Source organism: Corylus avellana, chromosome 2 (assembly GCF_965113065.1).
Source record: "Corylus avellana chromosome 2, dhCorAvel1.hap1.2, whole genome shotgun sequence".
NCBI lineage: Eukaryota > Viridiplantae > Streptophyta > Magnoliopsida > Fagales > Betulaceae > Corylus > Corylus avellana.
In genome coordinates, this window is record NC_142491.1 from 47,829,050 (window position 1) to 47,848,698 (window position 19,649).

The 19,649-nt window shown below is 34.2% G+C and overlaps 1 protein-coding gene and 1 pseudogene across 6 annotated transcripts; one reads left to right on the forward strand and one right to left on the reverse strand.

Moving 5' to 3' along the window:
• Positions 1 to 1,551: 1,551 nt before the first annotated feature.
• LOC132192103 (Peptidase C78, ubiquitin fold modifier-specific peptidase 1/ 2) lies at positions 1,552 to 6,588 on the forward strand. 6 transcript variants are annotated; one of them, XM_088513679.1, is made up of 7 exons: positions 1,552 to 1,752; positions 1,879 to 2,020; positions 2,500 to 3,386; positions 3,540 to 3,651; positions 4,727 to 4,822; positions 4,950 to 5,063; positions 6,055 to 6,144. In XM_088513679.1, the coding sequence occupies exons 1-6, from the start codon at positions 1,685 to 1,687 to the stop codon at positions 5,031 to 5,033; spliced, it is 1,389 nt and encodes a 462-aa protein (XP_088369805.1). In that variant the 5' UTR covers positions 1,552 to 1,684; the 3' UTR covers positions 5,034 to 5,063; positions 6,055 to 6,144. The 6 variants fall into 6 exon arrangements, with proteins under 6 accessions (XP_088369805.1, XP_059463335.2, XP_059463313.2 ...); XM_059607352.2 differs by lacking the exon at positions 6,055 to 6,144 and adding an exon at positions 6,403 to 6,588 and having other exon boundaries at positions 1,552 to 2,020; XM_059607330.2 differs by having other exon boundaries at positions 1,552 to 2,020.
• LOC132186713 (ABC transporter B family member 14-like) lies at positions 5,070 to 16,013 on the reverse strand (annotated as a pseudogene).
• Between the last annotated feature and the right edge of the window lie 3,636 nt (positions 16,014 to 19,649).

Below are 19,649 nucleotides of genomic sequence, written 5' to 3' on the forward strand. Positions count from 1 at the left end.
TGGCATGGAAGAAAGAGCTTACGGAGACGACATCATCAAGAGACAGAGGTTTAGCATTTGGTAAGTTTAGCATCAACTGCTTCTTGGTTGGTAATATCAGTAGCAGAGGTTTGCAGTACATCGGTGGCATTCTAATTGGAGGTCTTCCTCTTATCCCAAACTAGCTTTCCCGAGAAGACCACACATCCCAACAAATCAGACTTTTCATCTCCGCCTGCAGCTGCTGGTCCTCCCATGTCAATCCTGTGCTCGAAGGTCTTGGCTTTGTCCGGATCATCAGTAGGATTTGCTGGGGTGGGAGCACCGATCTCGCTGCCGCGGCGTGAAGAAGCCTTGGCCTTGTTACGTTTTTGAGGGAAGACAATAGGAGTGCTGACCCCTGTGGTGATTTGGGAACACAAACCCAAGCGCCTCAGGGATTGTTGAGGAGTGACCAGTCTCAAAGCCGACGGCGTATTAATACTATTCCTGGAAAGACTCCCACTCTTCTGCATATCTGTCTCTCTCTCTCTCTTATGCTCGTGTTATATTCGTATTCTTACCAACAAACAGAGAACAAATATACTGATTCAGCTGGATAGAAGTAGATGATGATGATAATTATCCAATCCGAAGACGATACCCAGCAATGGCATAAAAGATCAGATCAGCCTGAACAAATTCACATTCTTTTTCTAAATTTTTTTTTTTTAAAAAAAAAAAGAAAAAAAAGAGAGAGAATATTATATCAATCAACAACATTATCCATTGGGTACCTAACATAATAAAATTAAATTAAATTAAATTGAATGAAGGTACGTGAGGATGGGATGCCTAGAAATGTAAGGGGATCGGTCAGATGGAGGGCCACTCCATCCGGGAATTTGAGAATTAAGAAATTTGAGAAAGAAAAAAACACCAAGAAGAAGCAGAAGGAATAAGACTTACCAAGGGAGAGAAAGATGAATTGATGAGGAGTGCAGCAGATCCTAGCCACCGGAAGCTCCTCAGAATGGTAAATATTTGCCTAGAATGTGGCACCATTAATTGACCTGACATGACACTTCATTAATTAATTGAATGGTACATGGACAAAATAATTTATTTGAAATTGAAAACGCATAAAATATATTTTTTTTTGGTGAGTACCCATAAACTATTTTTTTTTTTATTTATTTTTTTTGTAAGAACCGTTAAACTAAATTGAAACACACATAAAAACCTATAGACTAAATTTGATCTTTCCCTTTTTAGTTTGGAAATCTAGTTTCATTAAATTGAGTAATTATTTTGACGGCTAATAACTGGGAAACGGATCCTCTTCATTTTAAAATTTCTCAATTTCTTCTATTTAGTATATTTTAAAGGATAGTGTTGTCTAAATTTTTTAATAATAACTGCGAGTTCTAATTTATGTCCTTTTTCACAAAAAAAAAAAAAAGAAAAAAAGAAAAAGAAAATTACCTTTTTGCGAGGAGAGTTACAAAATGGGCCCGTGGGCCTTAGCATGTATTGAACCCTAAATTACAACCCAAAACTGGTGCGCGGTTGTGCAAATAGATAGCGCTCGTAACAGTAATTAGAACGCGAATCTATGGCGGACGCATTCTAGATTACTAGATTAGATTATTTTCTGCTTCTTTGTGGTGAAGTTTTCTCAGCCGATCCGAAGTAGAAGCATTATCAAAACAATAGACAGTGTATTATGAGTTCATCGATCGTTGCTCCGTGCCCCTTTTGTCATCTGACTGTTCCGTTAGCAGATCTCGAGAGGTATTTCTTTCTCTCTCTCAAAGACGCTCACAATTATTTGAATGCGCTTCGCACACCTACAAGAATAATATTAATCTTTCTAGTGGTTCACTGGAGAATCTTTTACTTTCTACGACACAATCGCAGGCATGCCAACAGTCACTTTGAATGTGAAGATGAATATGAGCAGCAACATGAACTCGCTAGGGACAGGGATTTGGCCCAACAGATTTCTCTTGCCCCTTATTCTCCTTGTTCTTCTTCTTCTTCTTCAAGTCAACCTCTCTTTGTAAGTTCATCTTCAGCAGCTATTCTCCTTATGCTTTGTTTTGTTCCACAAATCTAAACAAATCTAGACGACTCTTATATAAACCCTGCCTCTGATCACTTTTTTTTTATTCATTTATTGATTTATAATGCATCTCTCTGTGAAGTATCTCCGAGATTCCAAATTAAATAAAATTACTCTTTGTTAATCACGTCCAATCCCTTTATAGCATAAGGCTAATAACATCTAAAAGGTTGGGTTCTGAAGGGGTGAAGTCTTATTGTTGATCGAATGATAAAAGAATATTAGTCACATGTGAGATTTGTGTATTTTTCTTTTCTATTTTTTTCCCTACCCTATAACTTGGATATCCCTGTATGTATGATTAAATGGGAAGACTATCATTTGCTTTCCTCTTCATACTTACCACATCTTGTTTTCATTTTTTATCAACGCCTTTCAATCTATTGATTTTTAAATTATTGTTGATCTTTCTGCAGAAAAATGTAGTGCTTGTTGACATGCCGTTTGAACCCAGGTGTAATCATGCGACTAAGCGTTATGGAGAATCAAAGATTGACGAAAATATCTCTTGCTTAATTGGTTTACAGATTAGGAGCACTTTTGACAAAGTTGAAGCTGGTTTGATGACTTTGTTGAAAAAATGTTTGGAAATAGAAGCTGGACATTCAACAAGTATATTATCAGGTTATGTCGATCATTTCCAGAGCACTGAATGTGAGGACATTGGGTGGGGTTGTGGGTGGCGTAACATTCAAATGCTTACCTCTCACTTGCTTACGCAGAGACAAGAAGCAAGAGAGGTTTTGTTTGGTGGTTCAGGATTCGTTCCCGATATCGCCTCACTCCAGAGATGGCTTGAGATTGCTTGGGAAAGGGGTTTTGATGCACTTGGCTCTGATCATTTCAATCACAAAATTTATGGTTCAACAAATTGGATTGGAACTACTGAGTGTGCTGCTCTCTTCCGTTCTTTTGGGCTTCAGGCAAGGATAGTGGATTTTGGTCCAAAGGAACTTGAATCACTTTATCTTTCTGGTCCTGATTCAAGTCTAGGGGCACATGTATTAAAAATAAATGACAGAGGCAAGAGGAAGGCATTTCAGGTTTATGGACCAATGGATAAGTATATTCTGCGAAGTAATCAAGATGTTCACCTATCAGGTCCTAGAGGGCATGGAAAGTCTATATATTCTAGTATCTCGCATGGTAACACTTTAGGAGGTGGAAGTGGTGATTGTATTATGAATAAAGGTACTAGGAAAGACAAGGGTCATCAAGTCCTTATCGATTGGGTGTGGAATTATTTTTCTGATAAAAGCTTAAGCAAATCTGGCTACCCTAGTGTTATTGTCAGCGAGAAATCGTAAGTGATTAATTAAATAGTAACTCTAGCCTCATATGCAATGTTGATTATAATGTAGGGAAACACATGGATGCATTTGACTCACACAACTTTCTTAGCAGATTAAAAGGACTTGTTTCTGATTGTGTTTTAACTTTTCGATCTTATGACCAGGCCCTTGTATTTCCAACATGATGGACATTCAAGAACAATTGTTGGGATTCAAGTCAAACATCAACAGAATGGGATGCAACAATACAGTCTCTTAATTTTTGATCCTGCTCATGTAATTATCTTCATATGTGTGTCCATCTATGAGCTATTCTGGCGGCTTCTATTTTGCATTTGTTATTGAATATACTGATACCAACATATGGAACCCACTATTAGGATTTCTGTATTGAATATTAGTGAATGATTGAGATACAATAAACATCAGCCCAACCCTAGACTTACGGTTGTAATTGAAATTGATATTCTCTTGATGGCAAAGTGTATAACCTATGTGGTGGTTTTCTGTTTTTGGTAATCAATATATATTTTTTTTTAATTCTTTAACATTTAGGTCCATATAGAGGTTGACGAATACTACCTAATATAAATATAAATTCCTAAGAAGCCACTCAACTTAGAACAACAAAACTATATAGCTAGACTGCAGCTAATCTTCAAAGACAGTTGCGCCAGCTAGGAATGTGTTTTTATCAAGAGACTAACTTGAGACTGAAAGGATAAGCTTGAGTTTTGCAAACATGTTAGAGTACTCCACAAGGAATAGTACCATTAGAAAACAATGGTAAAGCTCCTTAGATGTATGTTGCTCTGTCCCTAAAAATGAATATACTCATGATGTTAACAACAATAGCAATTAACGAGACAAAGAAATTCTATATGTTAGACCTCCAGAAGTGTGGGAAGGGCCCTTTTGTGGCTTAATTAACATGAATTCAAAAATAAACAGTTCTGCACGATAGTTTTCTCAGTATCCCAGGAATATCTCTAATTTTGATACTTTTAGGAACTTTACCCACTCAATCTTCATAGCCTTTAGCAGTTGCAGTTGTCGACTATGGTGGTTGAAAGGACATTAAGTTTAAACCTTGTGTTTTCAGCATTTGATCAGAATCTTGTTATGAAATTTTAAATATCTAGTGTAGTTGCAACATTCCTGTACTTTTGTTTGGACATATATTCTTTGATCTTGGTGCAGGAGCCCTGTAATATTTTATTTGTATTTATTATTAGTCTATTTTTTAAGAAATGGTCAATTTAATTTCCAACTTTGCTTTCATATAGTCGAGAACATGTAGCATGGGTCATTAACGTTACATTTTTCACAATCTTGCACCACATAATTATAGAGAACAACAGTTATAGAACGAGCCCTAAAAGAAAGTGATGGGTGGCAAAAGCTTATAAAAAGAGGGGTTCACACGCTGAGGAAGCCACAATACCAGGTTATGCATCTTCAGCAAACTTTTGCCAATAGTCTTACTGTAACTTGATAGTAGACATCATATTATGTTTTTTTTAAAAAAAAAATTTTAATTTTTTTCTCTAAGCCATATTATGTTTTTGTTTCAGTTGTGTTATATTGATACTGGAATTGCCCAAGGGGAGGAGATGGAACTGCTTAAGAGAATAGACAGCACCTTTCTTGCATTTTAGAGGAACGTTCAAGAAGTGTGGTTATCTTAGGTACTATTTATCTATTGCGTCATGTTATTAACCTCATCCTGTTCCTTTTCTATTTTCATGACAACAAATATTACAAAGCTATTACTTAAACGCCAAAATAAAATTATAGTTTTATGGCCTAGAGTAATTTTCTTCGGCATGTAAATTATAGCCAACTTTTTGGAACGGGGAATCCATTAATTTTCTACCAAACTTTGTAGCCGGAATAATCTTGAATAAACTCCGTCTGAGGATGTTATTAGGGTTGAGTGAGAGCCCATCTCAACAATTTCACCTTTATCCATGACAACTATGGTGTCTGAGTTTTTCACTGTGGAAAGCCTGTGTGCAACTGTAATTTGTGTGGTTCTTGACAACAAGCCACCATTGTTGTTCAGATTAAGTGACTGCAACGCGCTCACTACAGTTCTTTCGGACTCAGCATCAAGGGCACTTGTTGCTTCATCTAGGAGCAAAATTACAGGCCTCTTTAGTAGAGTTCTTGCAATGGTTATTCTTTGCTTTTGTCCACCTGAAAGTTGGCAGCCTTTCTCTCCAACAGTTGTATCATATCCATTAGGCAAATTACTTATAAATTCATGTATGTTTGCTTCCACTGATACCTCCACAATTTCAGTTTCAGAAGCCGCATCATTTCCATAGCAGATATTGTCTCTAATTGAGGAGCTAAAAAGAAGTGGCTCTTGTTGCACCAATCCTATTTGTGTCCTCAGCCTTCTCAGATTGTACTCCCTTATGTCTTTCCAATCAATAAGAATCTTTCCTTCCCTTGGATCATAAAATCTTAGCAAAAGGGCCAAAACAGAGGATTTTCCTGCTCCACTTGGCCCAACGAGAGCTACCTTTGATCCAGCTTCAATTTGTAAACTGAAGTTGTTGAGAACAGTCACTGCTGGTCTTAATGGGTAGTTAAATTTGACGTTTTGAAATTCAATTATTCCCTTGATCCTCTCAAGACGTGAATTTTCCGGTGTATCTGGTTCAATTTCAGTTTTCCGGTCGAGGGTATAGAATGCAGGAGTTAGTATCCTGATGGCAGAGATGATGGTGGGGATCAATGTCCATAACTCAGTGATTGAAGGTACTGTGAGAGAGAAAATCTGGTATGCTCTTATGCGGTTTTCAAAGGTGGCTTGCTTTTTATCAACCAAAATTGTTGTGTACCACAAAGCGACAGCATGTGCAATGTTCCATAAACAAAGGGAGAAGCCTTGAATGATTCCGTACTTAATACTCTCTCTCCTGCTCTTCCTCTTTGGGATTTCAAGAAATATTCTGGCTTTCCTGATTATGTGCTCTTCATGACAAAAGGATACTATGGTTCTTATGTTGGTTGCAGATTCAGAAGTTAGGCTGATAAGTTCATAATGTGCAGCAGCTGAATCACCTGAAAATCCTTTAGCTGACTTGGCTTGAATCAGGCCACCGATGAAGTGGCAGGGCATCACAGCCCAAGCTACCAAGCCCATTCTCCAGTTTACAACCATGCTGACGAATGTTGCAATCAATATGGAGGAGATGCATTGTACAATAACAGACATACGATCAGCAATTATGGTTTTAACCATGGAGGTATCATATATGATTCGTAAAGTAAGTGAACCAACATTGTTCTCATGTTTCTCAAACCAAGCTATTTCATTGTGCAATATGCCTGCAAAATTGTAATGCTGCAGATGTCAATTTACACTTTTGTACTGGGTTTCAGAGCTCGTACTTATGATAAAATAATCTGCTTAAAGTGTATAGAGTAATTTACCAGAGAGAAAAATGTAACGTGATGATGCAGAAATTTTAATAGGCGTACTGTTATACCTGAATACAAAGCTTGTTTGAGGTTTCCCATACCCTTCTCCCCAACCACGCCAAAAAAGTAATGTTGCATGGTGTGACTGAATAATGAAAGCAATCCAATTAGAGAAAAGATGATTGAATACCATCCAACTTCCCTCTTTGCATCTTTGTTGTAGTACGCTACTCCTATTGTAATGATGAAAAATCCGAAAACAGGCTTTGAGATGCAGTGGCCACCCGAATAATTAAGCTGAGTCGGGCTCGTATGTATTTTTCATTTTTGGCAAACTTTTTTACGCCACCAAGTGACCTCTGTACACGTGACACGTCTTCTTCTGTGCATTTGCTTGATATATATTGTTGGCCGGTTTCGTACCACAAACCGTGTGTGTGTAATCTATACTTTTAAAAAATTCTCTTCACGGCATCTTCTATTATTTTTTATTTTTTATTTTTTCAAGCCATGGATCAAGTATGATAATGAAATCCCGTCAATGTTACTCTAAGCATGAAATTTCACATTTTCGTGATTCAGAACGATTAAAAATTCGAATATCTTTTTTTGTCCAACTCAAAAGGTTTGATATTTATCTTATTAAGCCGAAAATTAGATATTTGAATTTTTTCTTGTTTTCCTCCCTTCAAAAGGAACGCATGCTACTATAAGCATGAATGAACTTTTGTATTTCGAGACCCAGAACAACTGAAAATTCAAAAAGAAAGCATGCTACTGTAAGCATTAATGAACTTTCATATTTTCGTGACCTGGAACAACTTAAAATTTGAATTTCCTTTTTTGTCTTACTCAAAAAGTCCTATATTTATCTCATGAAGGTTGTTTCGGCAAAAAATTAGACATTAGAATTTTTTCTTGTTTTCCACCCACCGAAAAGAAAGCATGATATGGTAAGCATGAATGAACTTTCGCATTTTCATGACCCAGAACAAATGAAAATTCGAGTTTCAATTTTTTTTTTTTTTATTATTTATCTAGCTCAAAAAGTCTGATATTTATCTCATTCAGGTTGTTTCGTCCAAAAATCAGACATTTGAATTTTTTCATGTTTTCCTCCCTCTAAAAAGAAAGCATGCTACCATAAGCATAAATGAACTTTTGCATTTTTGTGACCCGACTGAAAATTTGAATTTATTTTTTTGTCTATCTCATAAAGTCTAATATTTATCTTATTAAGGTTGTTTCGGTCGAAAATTAAACATTCAAATATTTTCTTCTTTTCATCCCTCCAAAATGAAAGCATGGAGGAAATTTTGCATTTTCGTAACCCAAAACGGTTGAAAATACGTTTTTTTTTTTTTTTTTTTCATAAAGTTCGATATTTATCTTGTTAAGGTTATTTTGGCCGAAAATTAGACATTCAAATTTTTTCTTGTTTTCCTTCCTGCGAAAAGAAAGCATGCTACTGTAAGCATTAATGAACCTTCACATTTTTGTGACCCAGAACGACGAAAATTCGAATTTCTTTTTTGTTTAGCTCAAAAAGTCTGATATTTATCTCGTGAAGGTTGTTTTAGGTGAAAATCAGACATTCGAATTTTTTCTTGTTTTCCTCCATCCAAAAAGAAAGCATGAAAGAACGTTTGCATTTTCCTGACTTAGAATGAATGAAAACTCAAATTTATTTTTCTGTCTATCCCATATAGTCCGATATTTATCTTCTTTTTTTTTTAGTTATTTCCCTTTTTTGGTTTTTCTGGAGTTTTTATACGTTTTTTTTTTTTGGTTTTTGACGTTTTTTTTGGTTTTTTTGGTTTTGTTTTAGTTTATACGTTTTTTTTTTTGGTTTTCACGTTTTTTTGGTTTATACGTTTTTTTTTTGTTGTTTTTTTTGGAGTTTTTTTTTAGGTTTTATGGTTTTTTTTTTTGGAGTTTTTTTTACGTTTTTTGGTTTCTTACGTTTTTTTGGAGTTTCATGGTTTTTTACGTTTTTTCTAACCTTTTTTTTAGGTTTTATGATTTTTTTGGAGTTTTTTGGTTTTTTACGTTTTTTTAGGTTTTATTGTTCTTTTTGGAGTATTTTGTTTGTTTGTTTGTTTTTTTTTTTTTTTTTTTTTCACGTTTTTTGGAGTTTTTTAGGGTTTATGGTTTTAGCCTTGTTTAAATCATTTATCCCTTTTTTTTACTATTATTATTATTATTATTTTTTTGTTTTTAATTTTTAATTTTTTTTTTTTTTAGTTTTTACGTTTTTAGTTTTTTTTTTTTTGGTTTTTTTTTAATATTTTATTTTTTTGGAGTTTCTTTTGTTTAATTTTTTTTAGTTTTTTAGTTTTTTTTTTTTTGGTTTTTTTTTAATATTTTATTTTTTTGGAGTTTCTTTTGTTTAATTTTTTTTTAGTTTTTTAGTTTTTTAGTTTTTTTTTAGTTTTTTTTTTTTTAATTTTTTAATTTTTTAATTTTTATTTTTTGGGTTTTTGGGTTTTTGGGATTTTTTGATTTATTTGATTTTACTATTATTATTATTATTATTATTATTATTATTATTATTTTTTTTTTTATAAACAGTAAATTCTGTTTTATAATGAAACCCCAAATCGTTTGGGATTGCGGTTGTAATAAATGTGATTTTAAAAATTGTGTTTTTTTAAATTGGTACTTTTTAAAATCGCACGTGTGTTTGGTTTTTTTGAAAGGGAAGCATTTCATACTCATTTATTGATAACAAGTCGTGAGCAAAAAGCTCTTACAAACAGAGCAACAAGCTCTGAAGCAAATCATAGCCGAAGCTAAAGTTATAGTCATCACCAACATACCAAATCAACCATTACAAAAACATTCGCTAACCCCTGACTAATCATCAGGTTTAATATTAGATTTGCACCAAAACAGATACTATCCAATGCATAGGTAGCGCTTATTTCTCGGCCTTGAGAGCAAAGAACCCCCAAGCCAATACTCATCCTCATCGACCCGAAAGCTAGGATATCGATCACATCCATAACCCAAACGTCTGGACCAAAAGCAGATACCCTACATATCATCAAAATACACATAGGTAGAACAACGAGAGAGGACATAGCCCTATTACAAGCAAAAACAGGAAAGAAAAAAACGTACAAGGAAAATAAAAGACAAAAACGGAAATACAACCAAATAAAAGGAACAAATAGAAGAAACGTACAAGGAAAAAACCAATGGAAATACAAGCAAAAATAGACAAAATGGGAAATACAACCAAAGGAAAATACAGGAAAAGCACACTATGGGGAAGAACGACAGCTAGGAGGAAGCCGATCGCGTTCTGGTCAGAAACCGACGTGGAAGGTGGCGTTGAAAGCTCATCGTGGGGAGACACGAGAAAAGACCGGTAGCAGACGGTGGACGGCAAAGCGGGGGCAGAGGAGATTGCAAGTGCACTCAGAACCAGAGGGAAGAGTTTGAGTGAAACCCCATGGGCGGCACCTACACAGAGTGCCAAACAAGCAAAAACCAAACAAACAAACATGAAATAAAAACATCTAAACCCAAGCAAACAAACAGGAAAAACAAGAAGCAAAAAACGCAGGAAAATGAACCAAAACAGGAAAGAAAAAAGCAGAAAACACCCAAACCTCAAAACAGAAGCCTCGTCGGAAGGAGGCTAGTCAAATCCGGCGAAAAAACGGAGAAGAAGACAAGGCGACGAGACAATGGGGCAAAGCTTGGGACTAAAAAATAGGCTGAGCTAAAAGGTGGAGAGGGACAGAAGAAACCGGACACAAGAGGGGAAAGGGGCAGAAGAGAAGGGGGGAAGCATTGCACAAAGGCTAGGGAGCATAAAGTAAATTGCCTAGCAAAAAGGGTTGAGGGCAAGGGGAGGAGGGTAGGCAGCGAAGGCCACCCTTCCTCCCCACCTGTGCGGCTCTCACTGAAAAGGGGCCTGCAAAATTGTAATGCTGCAGATGTCAATTTACACTTTGTACTGGGTTTCGGAGCTCGTACTTATGATAAAATAATCTGCTTAAAGTGTATAAAGTAATTTACCAGAGAGAAAAATGTAACGTGATGATGCAGAAATTTTAATGGGCGTACTGTGATACCTGAATACAAAGCTTGTTTGAGGTTTCCCATAGCCTTCTCCCCAACCATGCCAAAAAAGTAATGTTGCATGGTGTGACTGAATAATGAAAGCAATCCAATTAGAGAAAAGATGATTGAATACCATCCAACTTCCCTCGTTGCATCTTTGTTGTAGTACGCTACTCCTATTGTAATGATGAAAAATCCGAAAACAGGCTTTGAGATGCCAGAGAAAGCTGCAGCAAAGGAGCCAATAGCAATCTTTACAAGGTCTCTGTTTTTCAGGCCAAACCAGATTCTGAGGAATATACTTGTATTTTTTCTTCCCCTCTGGTCTTCTTGCTTGGTAAAGTCTCCAGTATATTTGTTGGACTCTATATATTCCTCCTTTTGTTCAATTTATTGAGATGGAACCTGTTGCTTGATATTTGCAGGTTCTTCAGTGGAATTTGTGGCTCTGTCATTCAATCCACGATATAAGCAGGTTGAGTTTTTGTTCCAATTATTTCCATAACATGTCAAGAAAGGGGGAATTGGGGGCGACTAACCTCAAGTCGTGAACTGGGTTCAGGTTCTGCATGTTATATAGGTTATTGTAGACTTTGTTGGTATCTAGCAAGCTCTGGTGTGTTCCTGTCTCTGTAACTTGACCATTTTCTACAACCGCAATGATATCTGCATTAATAATGGTAGACAGTCTGTGCGCGATCAAGATGACTGTTCTCCCCTGCATGGCCATCTCAAGGGCCTCTTGAACCAGCTTCTCTTACTCTAAATCAAGTGCACTTGTGGCCTCGTCAAGCAAAAGAATTGGAGGGTTTTTTAGAATGGCTCTTGCTATTGCGATTCTCTGTTTTTGCCCTCTTGATAACTGGACTCCCCTTTGTCCTACCTGCACTCCAAATTAGTGTAGAATTAATACTCTCATTGAGTGAATGGTGGATCAAGCACTTGGGATATTAAGTTATGATGACGCCGTTGCCCTGTATTTGCTCTATTCTGTTTTCATAGCTTACCAAAGCTGACCTATTAGACGTCCCATGAGAACTAAAGTAATTGACCTGCAGTCTTGAAAGCGAAGGCTTGGTTTATTTATTTATTTTTGTTCCCATAACTGAATAATCCTGACCTACAAGGTACATCTCATTAGAACCAAGGTACTTGAACTATATTCTTCAATGCAAGGCTCCTATATCTCCTGGTTTTTTTTTTTGTTAGATCATTTCCCTTCACTTAATTATTTCCACGTAAATGTTATATGGTTAAATTTTAACAACTATTAACAAGCATTAGGCACTATAATATATACTGATGACATTTGTTGTAAGAGCTATGTACTGTACACAGCAATTAAGATGTATGAAGCAAAATGTTAGTATTAAAATATATGATGCGACGCACATTAATTATTCATTTGGTTACTATTTATGGTACTGTGCAAACATCCGACATGCTGTTTAAAAGTACTTTTTTTGTTGCAATTAAAACGGAATGGTGGATAGAAATTTTTTTTGGTGGATTAGAATAATGTTTAAGGAGGTCATCCTCTTTTAAATTCGTCATATTTATATAAAATGAATGGAATGGTGAATAACTGATTTCCAAGGAATTGTCACATAAAACATAGATATGTATAGTGTGCAAAACAGGAAAGGGTTGATATTATGAATTAGGATTGCGAGGCTTGTACTTTGAATGCTTAGTCGGAGACTCACTAGAATGTCAAACATATGGATTAGTTTTCTGTCTGTCCCCCTTCTCATATTCTTGTTTACAACCTTTTTTTTTTTTTTTTTTTTTTTTTTTTTTTTCATTTTTTTAATATTAGATTTTGAGGATAATTTTATTTCCGATATCTACATGATCATTTCTGTTTTTGATTGGCTAATAATTGCGATGCGATAAGTAGTTTTGTTGAACTAATAATGCTTGAAAAAGTGGTAAGGTGAATGGAGAGGGGTTTGTCAACTAACCTCTGTCAGGTACTGATTTGGAAGCTGCGATATAAAGGAGTGTGCATTTGCCATTCTTGCTGAATTTTGGATTATTTGGTCATCCGCATTTATATTTCCAACTTTGATGTTATCCAAGATGGTGCCAGAAAAAAGTGATGGTTCTTGGGAAACCGCACCTATGTTTTTCCGGAGGAACTTCAAATCGAGATCCTTGATGTTGTGTTTGTCAACGAAAATCTCTCCTGAACATAAATATGCATACTTCATCATTAATTATACACTTGCATCTGCAAATATGAACTTAAAACAAAAAAAAATTTAGATTCCGTGCAATAGAGTTATCATATTACACTACAAATAGGGCTGTTCTATGTAAAAGGCTATATGAACCCATTTGGTCGGACAGACGTTCGAGTAGCCGAAGTCATTCTTGCTCGGATAGTTCTTACAAGTAGAATCATTACAACCTTTCAGCATGGATTGACCTATTGCAGTACAATATAAGGGATTTCCGTTCAAACAGAAGGACATAGGAGAGCTTGATGTGGCAAGCTATTGAAACATACATATACGTGTGTCCATTTTTCGCATTGAATGCTTGGGTTCTTATGAGCTTAAAGTAAAAGAAGGAAAAAACAAAATGCTGAGCAACTCAGGACTAATTTAGGAGTAAGAAGGAGCTGCACAAACCTTTTGAGGGGTCATAGAATCTTGCAACTAGAGAGATGACTGTACTCTTTCCACATCCACTGCTACCCACTAAAGCCACTGTCTTTCCTGCTGGGATTGACAATGAAAAACCTTGAAGGATCAATTTCTCTGGCCGAGATGGGTAGGCAAAGTATACATCACGTATGTCAATGTTGCCATCAACCCCTTCAAGCGTCTTCCCTCGTGAACTAGAGCTTATACTTGGCTTTGTGTGAATCACATGGAACACTTGGTTTCCCGCAGCCTTTGCCTGATTGAAGACTTGCATGTCTGGAGTAGCATGGGTGAGTGATCTGCATTAAAAAGAAGCAAGTTTTTTTTTTTTAATGCACGAAGTGATAGAATTTGGTGTGCTTTAAGTGAATGTTACTTCGATCATTACATAGCTCCGAACAGAATGCTCATTACTACAGCTATAATATCCCCTCCACTTGCCCTCTTGGCAGTAACTACAATGGCTCCAACCCATATGATGAAAGCCCAAGAACAGAAGCTCACAGTCTGAAACATTCCTGTTCCAACGCCCTTTAGTAGTGCTTCTCCTCTGCTTAACAAAAACTGTTTCTCCATGCACTCTGAGAAAGACTTGATTGCACAGCTCTCCCCAACAAATGCATGCACTGTTTTAATTTGAGATCGTCTGCGATAGGGAAATCAGAGAGCAGATTAGTCAAATAATTAGGGAAATCACTGTTTTAATTTAAGTTTTTAGGGGGTCCTTAACGGGTCTAGTCACTGTTATAGTGGGTTGGTCGTTTTTGCACATGGGCGGAACCACCAAAAAATTATAGTCATTGCCTATATATATTTTATGTATGCTGCAATTTTTTAAAATGGACCCTCAAAAAGTAATTTTAACTATTTAAAAATGTTTTTCTCTGCCCCTCTTAAAATTTTGGTCTGCATATTCGAAAGCCTCCAATTAAGAATGGTGAATATGGTTCTTCCTATGAGTTAAGGAAATTTGTCGGATAGATATGATCACAAAAACTAGTATGAGTTGAAGAGTATGGGTAGGTTTGAGGATTCGGGACTAGGTTTTGTAATTTTTGCCTTTTTTGTTGTGTTGTTGTTGTTGGTTTTTCTTTTTTTTTTTGTTCTATTTTTTTGGGTTTCTTTTGCATGAAAATTATTTTAACATAAATTAAGAATTAAGTGATGAAAAATATAAAAGAACTAAAAATTGATGAAAATGAAGAAAAGTTGAAAAAAACTAATAATATGAAGAAAAAAAACGGGTGAAATGACAGATAATAAAAGGATAATATGTTATTAAAAGCCTCTAATTACACGATTAAAATTTAAACAAAAGAAAAAAAAAAATTATGTTAAAAGTTGGAAGAATAATATAGAGTTAGATAATATGAAAGGGAAATTAACTGAAATTTAAGGGAGATGTAAAAAAGAGCAAATGAAGTGGAACCAACACTGAGAAAATGAATGAAAAGGAATGGAGAAATGTCGAAAATTATGTAAAGTAAAAAAAAGAGAGTAGAAAATAAAAGAGAAGAAAAGAAAAGAAAAGTAGAACGAAAAAAGTAATTGAATTAAGAATCAATAGCCTCTCGATAATATGTTATTACCATTCCTCAAATCAATAGCCTCTCGACACATCACTTCCTATCTTAATCATCCCACTTACTTTCACACTTCTCCATATTCTTGTTTTTCCAAAGCTTCATCTGCCGCCTACGCTTCACTTCATCTGCCGCCTACGCTTCACTTCATCTTTGATCTTTCTTCATAGCTGATAAACTCTACGCTATTAGTCTCCATTGTTGAAATGTTAATTGGTTACTCTTCTGATCAGATTTTTTTTTTTTTTTTTTTTTCTAAGCTATAAAAGTCATGTTATTTGATTCTTCCTAACTATTTCTTTTTCTTATAAAATATCTCTCTATTTGATGTGAAAAGGGTTGTTACTCTTCGTATATGTTGCGTTTTTTTGGTTCTTCGTCTTCTTTTTTCTTCCTTTTTCCTTTTGTGTTTTTTTTCTCCTTTTTCATCTTATTACTCGTTTTGTTTATCCCATTTATTTTTGTTCTACAAAAACGTTCGTCTTCTTCAAATTTTCTCTACTTTTATTTCATATGTTTTTGTTTTCCTTTCTTGGTGAGAAAATGATGTTTATTTATTTTTTCCGTCCTAAGTTTTTTTCTTCCTTTTTCATTTCCTTTAATTTTTTTTCCGATATTTTAATTTCTGTGTTTTTTTTTTTTTTTTTTTTTAAATCTTCCTTTGTTACGTTGTCCTCTCTTTTTTGTAATTTTAATTTTATCTTTATTGATTATTCAACACATTTTCACCAATTTTGAAAGCCTTTTAGATACCCTCCTCTCACATTTTGACAGCATATATTTTCTCAAGCTTGTATAATGACAGCATGAGGCGAGTCGATCTCTTTCACACTGTGTTTGTGTCTCACAGTTCACTTCGTTTCACCATCAGTTCATCTTTGGACTCACCTTCCATCGGTTTTTAGTCAAGTTGTATCAAAACCGCTCATTCCTTTCTGAAAGAAAAAGTTCTAGGACATTTACTCTTTTGGTGGACTAAACTGTACAAGACGAGCAAATTAATTAGTTGATGGGTCAGTCCGCCGTGAAGTTAATTAATTAAGAACTTGAGGCGTCCATCGTTGGAAAACATTTTGGTATTTTTGAGGAGATGCCTTTTTTAAAGGAGTATATCGTTTTATTTTTTTTAGATGAATTTGTCTGTGAAGTACTTTCTTTTCTTGAGGTTAATTCTTTTATGGAGTATTCGTGTATTTGTTAATAATGACGAAGGAGCATACGGGGTTGGAGTTTTCAGTAATGCTATAGTATTCGTGTATTCCTAGTATCATGAAATCTCTATGTATTAACAAATGTGAACTGTTTGAGAATGCTATGAAATCAGATACCTTCTCTCTCTGACCAAGGGGTAGCCGAAGGTTTCCAGGATGAAATCATCTTAGCATGTTTGACGAGAACTGCAAAGTTGACAGTTCATTAGAAAAAAGAAAATTGTCTGTATAATTTTTTTTTTTTTTTTATAAAAGTAAATGGTCCATATAATTGAGAGGCCAAGGAATAATGCTATATTATATTAGGAATGACGTGGTAGTGAGAATCGGTCCTTAATTTTTTTTTTTTTTTTTTTTAATAATGATTTATTTTTACTATCACGTCATCTCAACGAATTATATTCATATGCTAATATACAAAATAACATTACTTGAGGCCAAGTGTAGAGAAATAAGAAAGCACTATAGTTGGAGTCCTCAAAGGAGCCGAGCAATCTTTTGATGCCTTAGAAGAACTACCACCAACTACTCTTGAACTTTCAATCTTCCGGATTACTTTTGAAGTGAATCTATTAATTAAGTTCTCTAATAGGAGTGAAATTGACTGACTTATGATGTGATTTAGGAGATCTCTTCTTATCCAGAGTCTATTGCTGGCTTCATACTCATTGACTTGCAATAGATTTCCTTCATATTTTCTAAACCAACATTGAGCTACAGCCCCAGGCATTCATGAAGCTTACCCCATTCATTATTTTAACGCAAAAATTATTTCCTTTTCCATTGTTTTTTTTTAATATATATATATATATCTCATTTTTTTTAGTTATTTCCCTTTTTTGGTTTTTCAGGAGTTTTTATACGTTTTTTTTTTTTTTTTGTTTTTTACAAGGGAAGGGGAGGAGACGAAGGACATGGAGTTGGCAATAACTTATTTCGATACTCATTGACTTGCAATAGATTTCCTTCATATTTTCTAAACCAACATTGAGCTACAGCCCCAGGCATTCATGAAGCTTACCCCATTCATTATTTTAACGCAAAAATTATTTCCTTTTCCATTGTTTTTTTTTATTATATATATATATATATATATATATATATATATCTCATTTTTTTTAGTTATTTCCCTTTTTTGGTTTTTCAGGAGTTTTTATACGTTTTTTTTTTTTTTTTTGGTTTTTTACCTTTTTTTTTTTTTTTTTTTTTGTTTTGTTTTTTACAAGGGAAGGGGGAGACGAAGGACATGGAGTTGGCAATAACTTATTTCGAGGTGATATCGATCCTAGTTCCTATTCTATATTTAAACCTCTTGCAACTTATTTACACGAAAAACCCAGCCCCCAGAGAAAGACTGGAATTGACGTTCTATATAAATTTCCAAAGGTTTACGTTAATCTCTAAAGTTCTTGCGGGCGAAGTAACAATCTATTATTAAAAAAAAAAAAAAAATGTGCCACGTAGGAGCTGGCTTACCTAACGTTGCTTTGTTTGTCTAGTCAATCAGTAAAAAAATGATAAAGAAAGATTGTGTAAATGAAAAGGAAAGTTTTGATGGGATAGAAGCGAAGAGAAGGGTGCTCTGTGCACACCTTCTTTGCAACGGTCTGAATTCAACTTTGTAGCTCTCTCTCGAGTCTCAGCTGCGTTTGTGTGTCAGACTCCTAACCTACAGACGTGCGAGAATTGAGAGGCACTTAAACAAATATGTAGCTCTCTATATTTTATCAAAACTCTCTCTTAAATCCTTTTTATTTCTCTTTTCTTTTTCCCCTCTCTCTTTTGGTATTTCCTCCTTACTTGTCCTAAGATTGTCTTTGGCAAGCCCCTTTCCCTACGCAGCTCTATTTCTTCTTCTTGTGTGAGGTCGATCTGTGAACGTTTTTCTTGCTTCTGCTTTGATTTTAAAAAAGATATATTTTTTTTTAATTGTTAGGAATTTTTGGGTTTTCTATTTGTAAACAGCCAGAGTGTGTTTCCAGCTTTTTCCAATGTGGTTAAGCCCATGCAATGCAGCTGTACATGTTTCTTTTGTTTTGGTCTTTTAGGTTTTATGAAAGTGGATTTTCTGTTCTGAGCTTGGTACCGAATATATTTGCTTGTTTTGTTTTTTATTTTTATGTGTGTCATGTCTGGAGCTTGATTTGTGCTCTTTTGCAATTTCTTGTTGTAGCGCTACTGGAATTTCCTTGAGAAGTTTGTTGTCCTCTTAAGAACGAAGCCGTGGGAATGTATGTTATTTTTAGGCTTTGTAAAGAAGTTTTGGTTTATTACTAGTGTCAGTCACACTGTCACTCCGTTCAACAATAGATATATGCATTCTCTAAGTTTCCTGCTTGCTCTTTAGAATTGGTTTTTTTTTTTTTTTTTTATTTTTTTATTTTTTTTTTTATGTGTTATTGTATGGGTGATTCTGATTTTCAAGAGCTTTCATGGGTGATTCTGTTCAGTTCTGTTTGTTTTTTGGTTTTTTACAACAATGGAAATTAAAACCGTAATCAAAATAAATAAATATTAAAACCAAGAAAAACAAAGTTTTACGAATATTGATATTATTAAAATTAAAACAACGTATTTTAAGAAATATCTTACTATCATTTTAATATTTCACTTAGAAATTAATAAATTCTATTTATTGTAATTTTAAAATTTTATTTAGATATAATAATATAATAATATTTTTAAAATGAAAAATTGGATTTTGTAAAAATATCTTACAAATTTTTAAAAAATTCACTTCAAATTTCATTTCATTTGATTTTTTTTATTTTGGTTTTATACGTTTTCTTTTGTTTATTACGTTTTTTTTGGTTTTTTACCTTTTTTCAGGTTTTATACGTTTTTTTTTGGTTTTATACGTTTTTTTTTGGTTTTTTACGTTTTTTTTTTGGTTTCTTACATTTTTTTTGGTTTATACGTTTTTTCTTGGTTTAAACGTTTTTTTTCGGTTTTTCACGTTTTTTTTTTGTTTTTACGTTTTTTTTTTCGTTTTTTTATTTAAACGTTTTTCCTGTAAAATACGTTTTTCTTGTAAAATACGTTTTTTTTTATGTTTTTTTATTTATACGTTTTTTTACTTTGTACGTTTTTTTAACGTTTTTTCATTTATACGTTTTTTAACGTTTTTTTAACGTTTTTTTTACTTTGTACGTTTTTTTAACGTTTTTTCATTTATACGTTTTTTTACTTTGTACGTTTTTTTTAACGTTTTTTACTTTATACGTTTTTTTAACGTTTTTAACTTTATACGTTTTTTTTTTTTTTAACGTTTTTTAGTTTAAAGTTAATAAATTCTATTTATAGTAATTTTAATTTTTTTA

Coding starts and splice junctions, on each gene's coding strand:
- LOC132192103 (XM_059607352.2), top strand. CDS start 1,685: ATGAGTTCATCGATCGTTGCTCCGTGCCCCTTTTGTCATCTGACTGTT. Junction 3,652..4,726: donor TAATTTTTGATCCTGCTCAT/GTAATTATCTTC, acceptor ACATAATTATAG/AGAACAACAGTTATAGAACG. Junction 4,823..4,949: donor TGAGGAAGCCACAATACCAG/GTTATGCATCTT, acceptor TTTTTGTTTCAG/TTGTGTTATATTGATACTGG.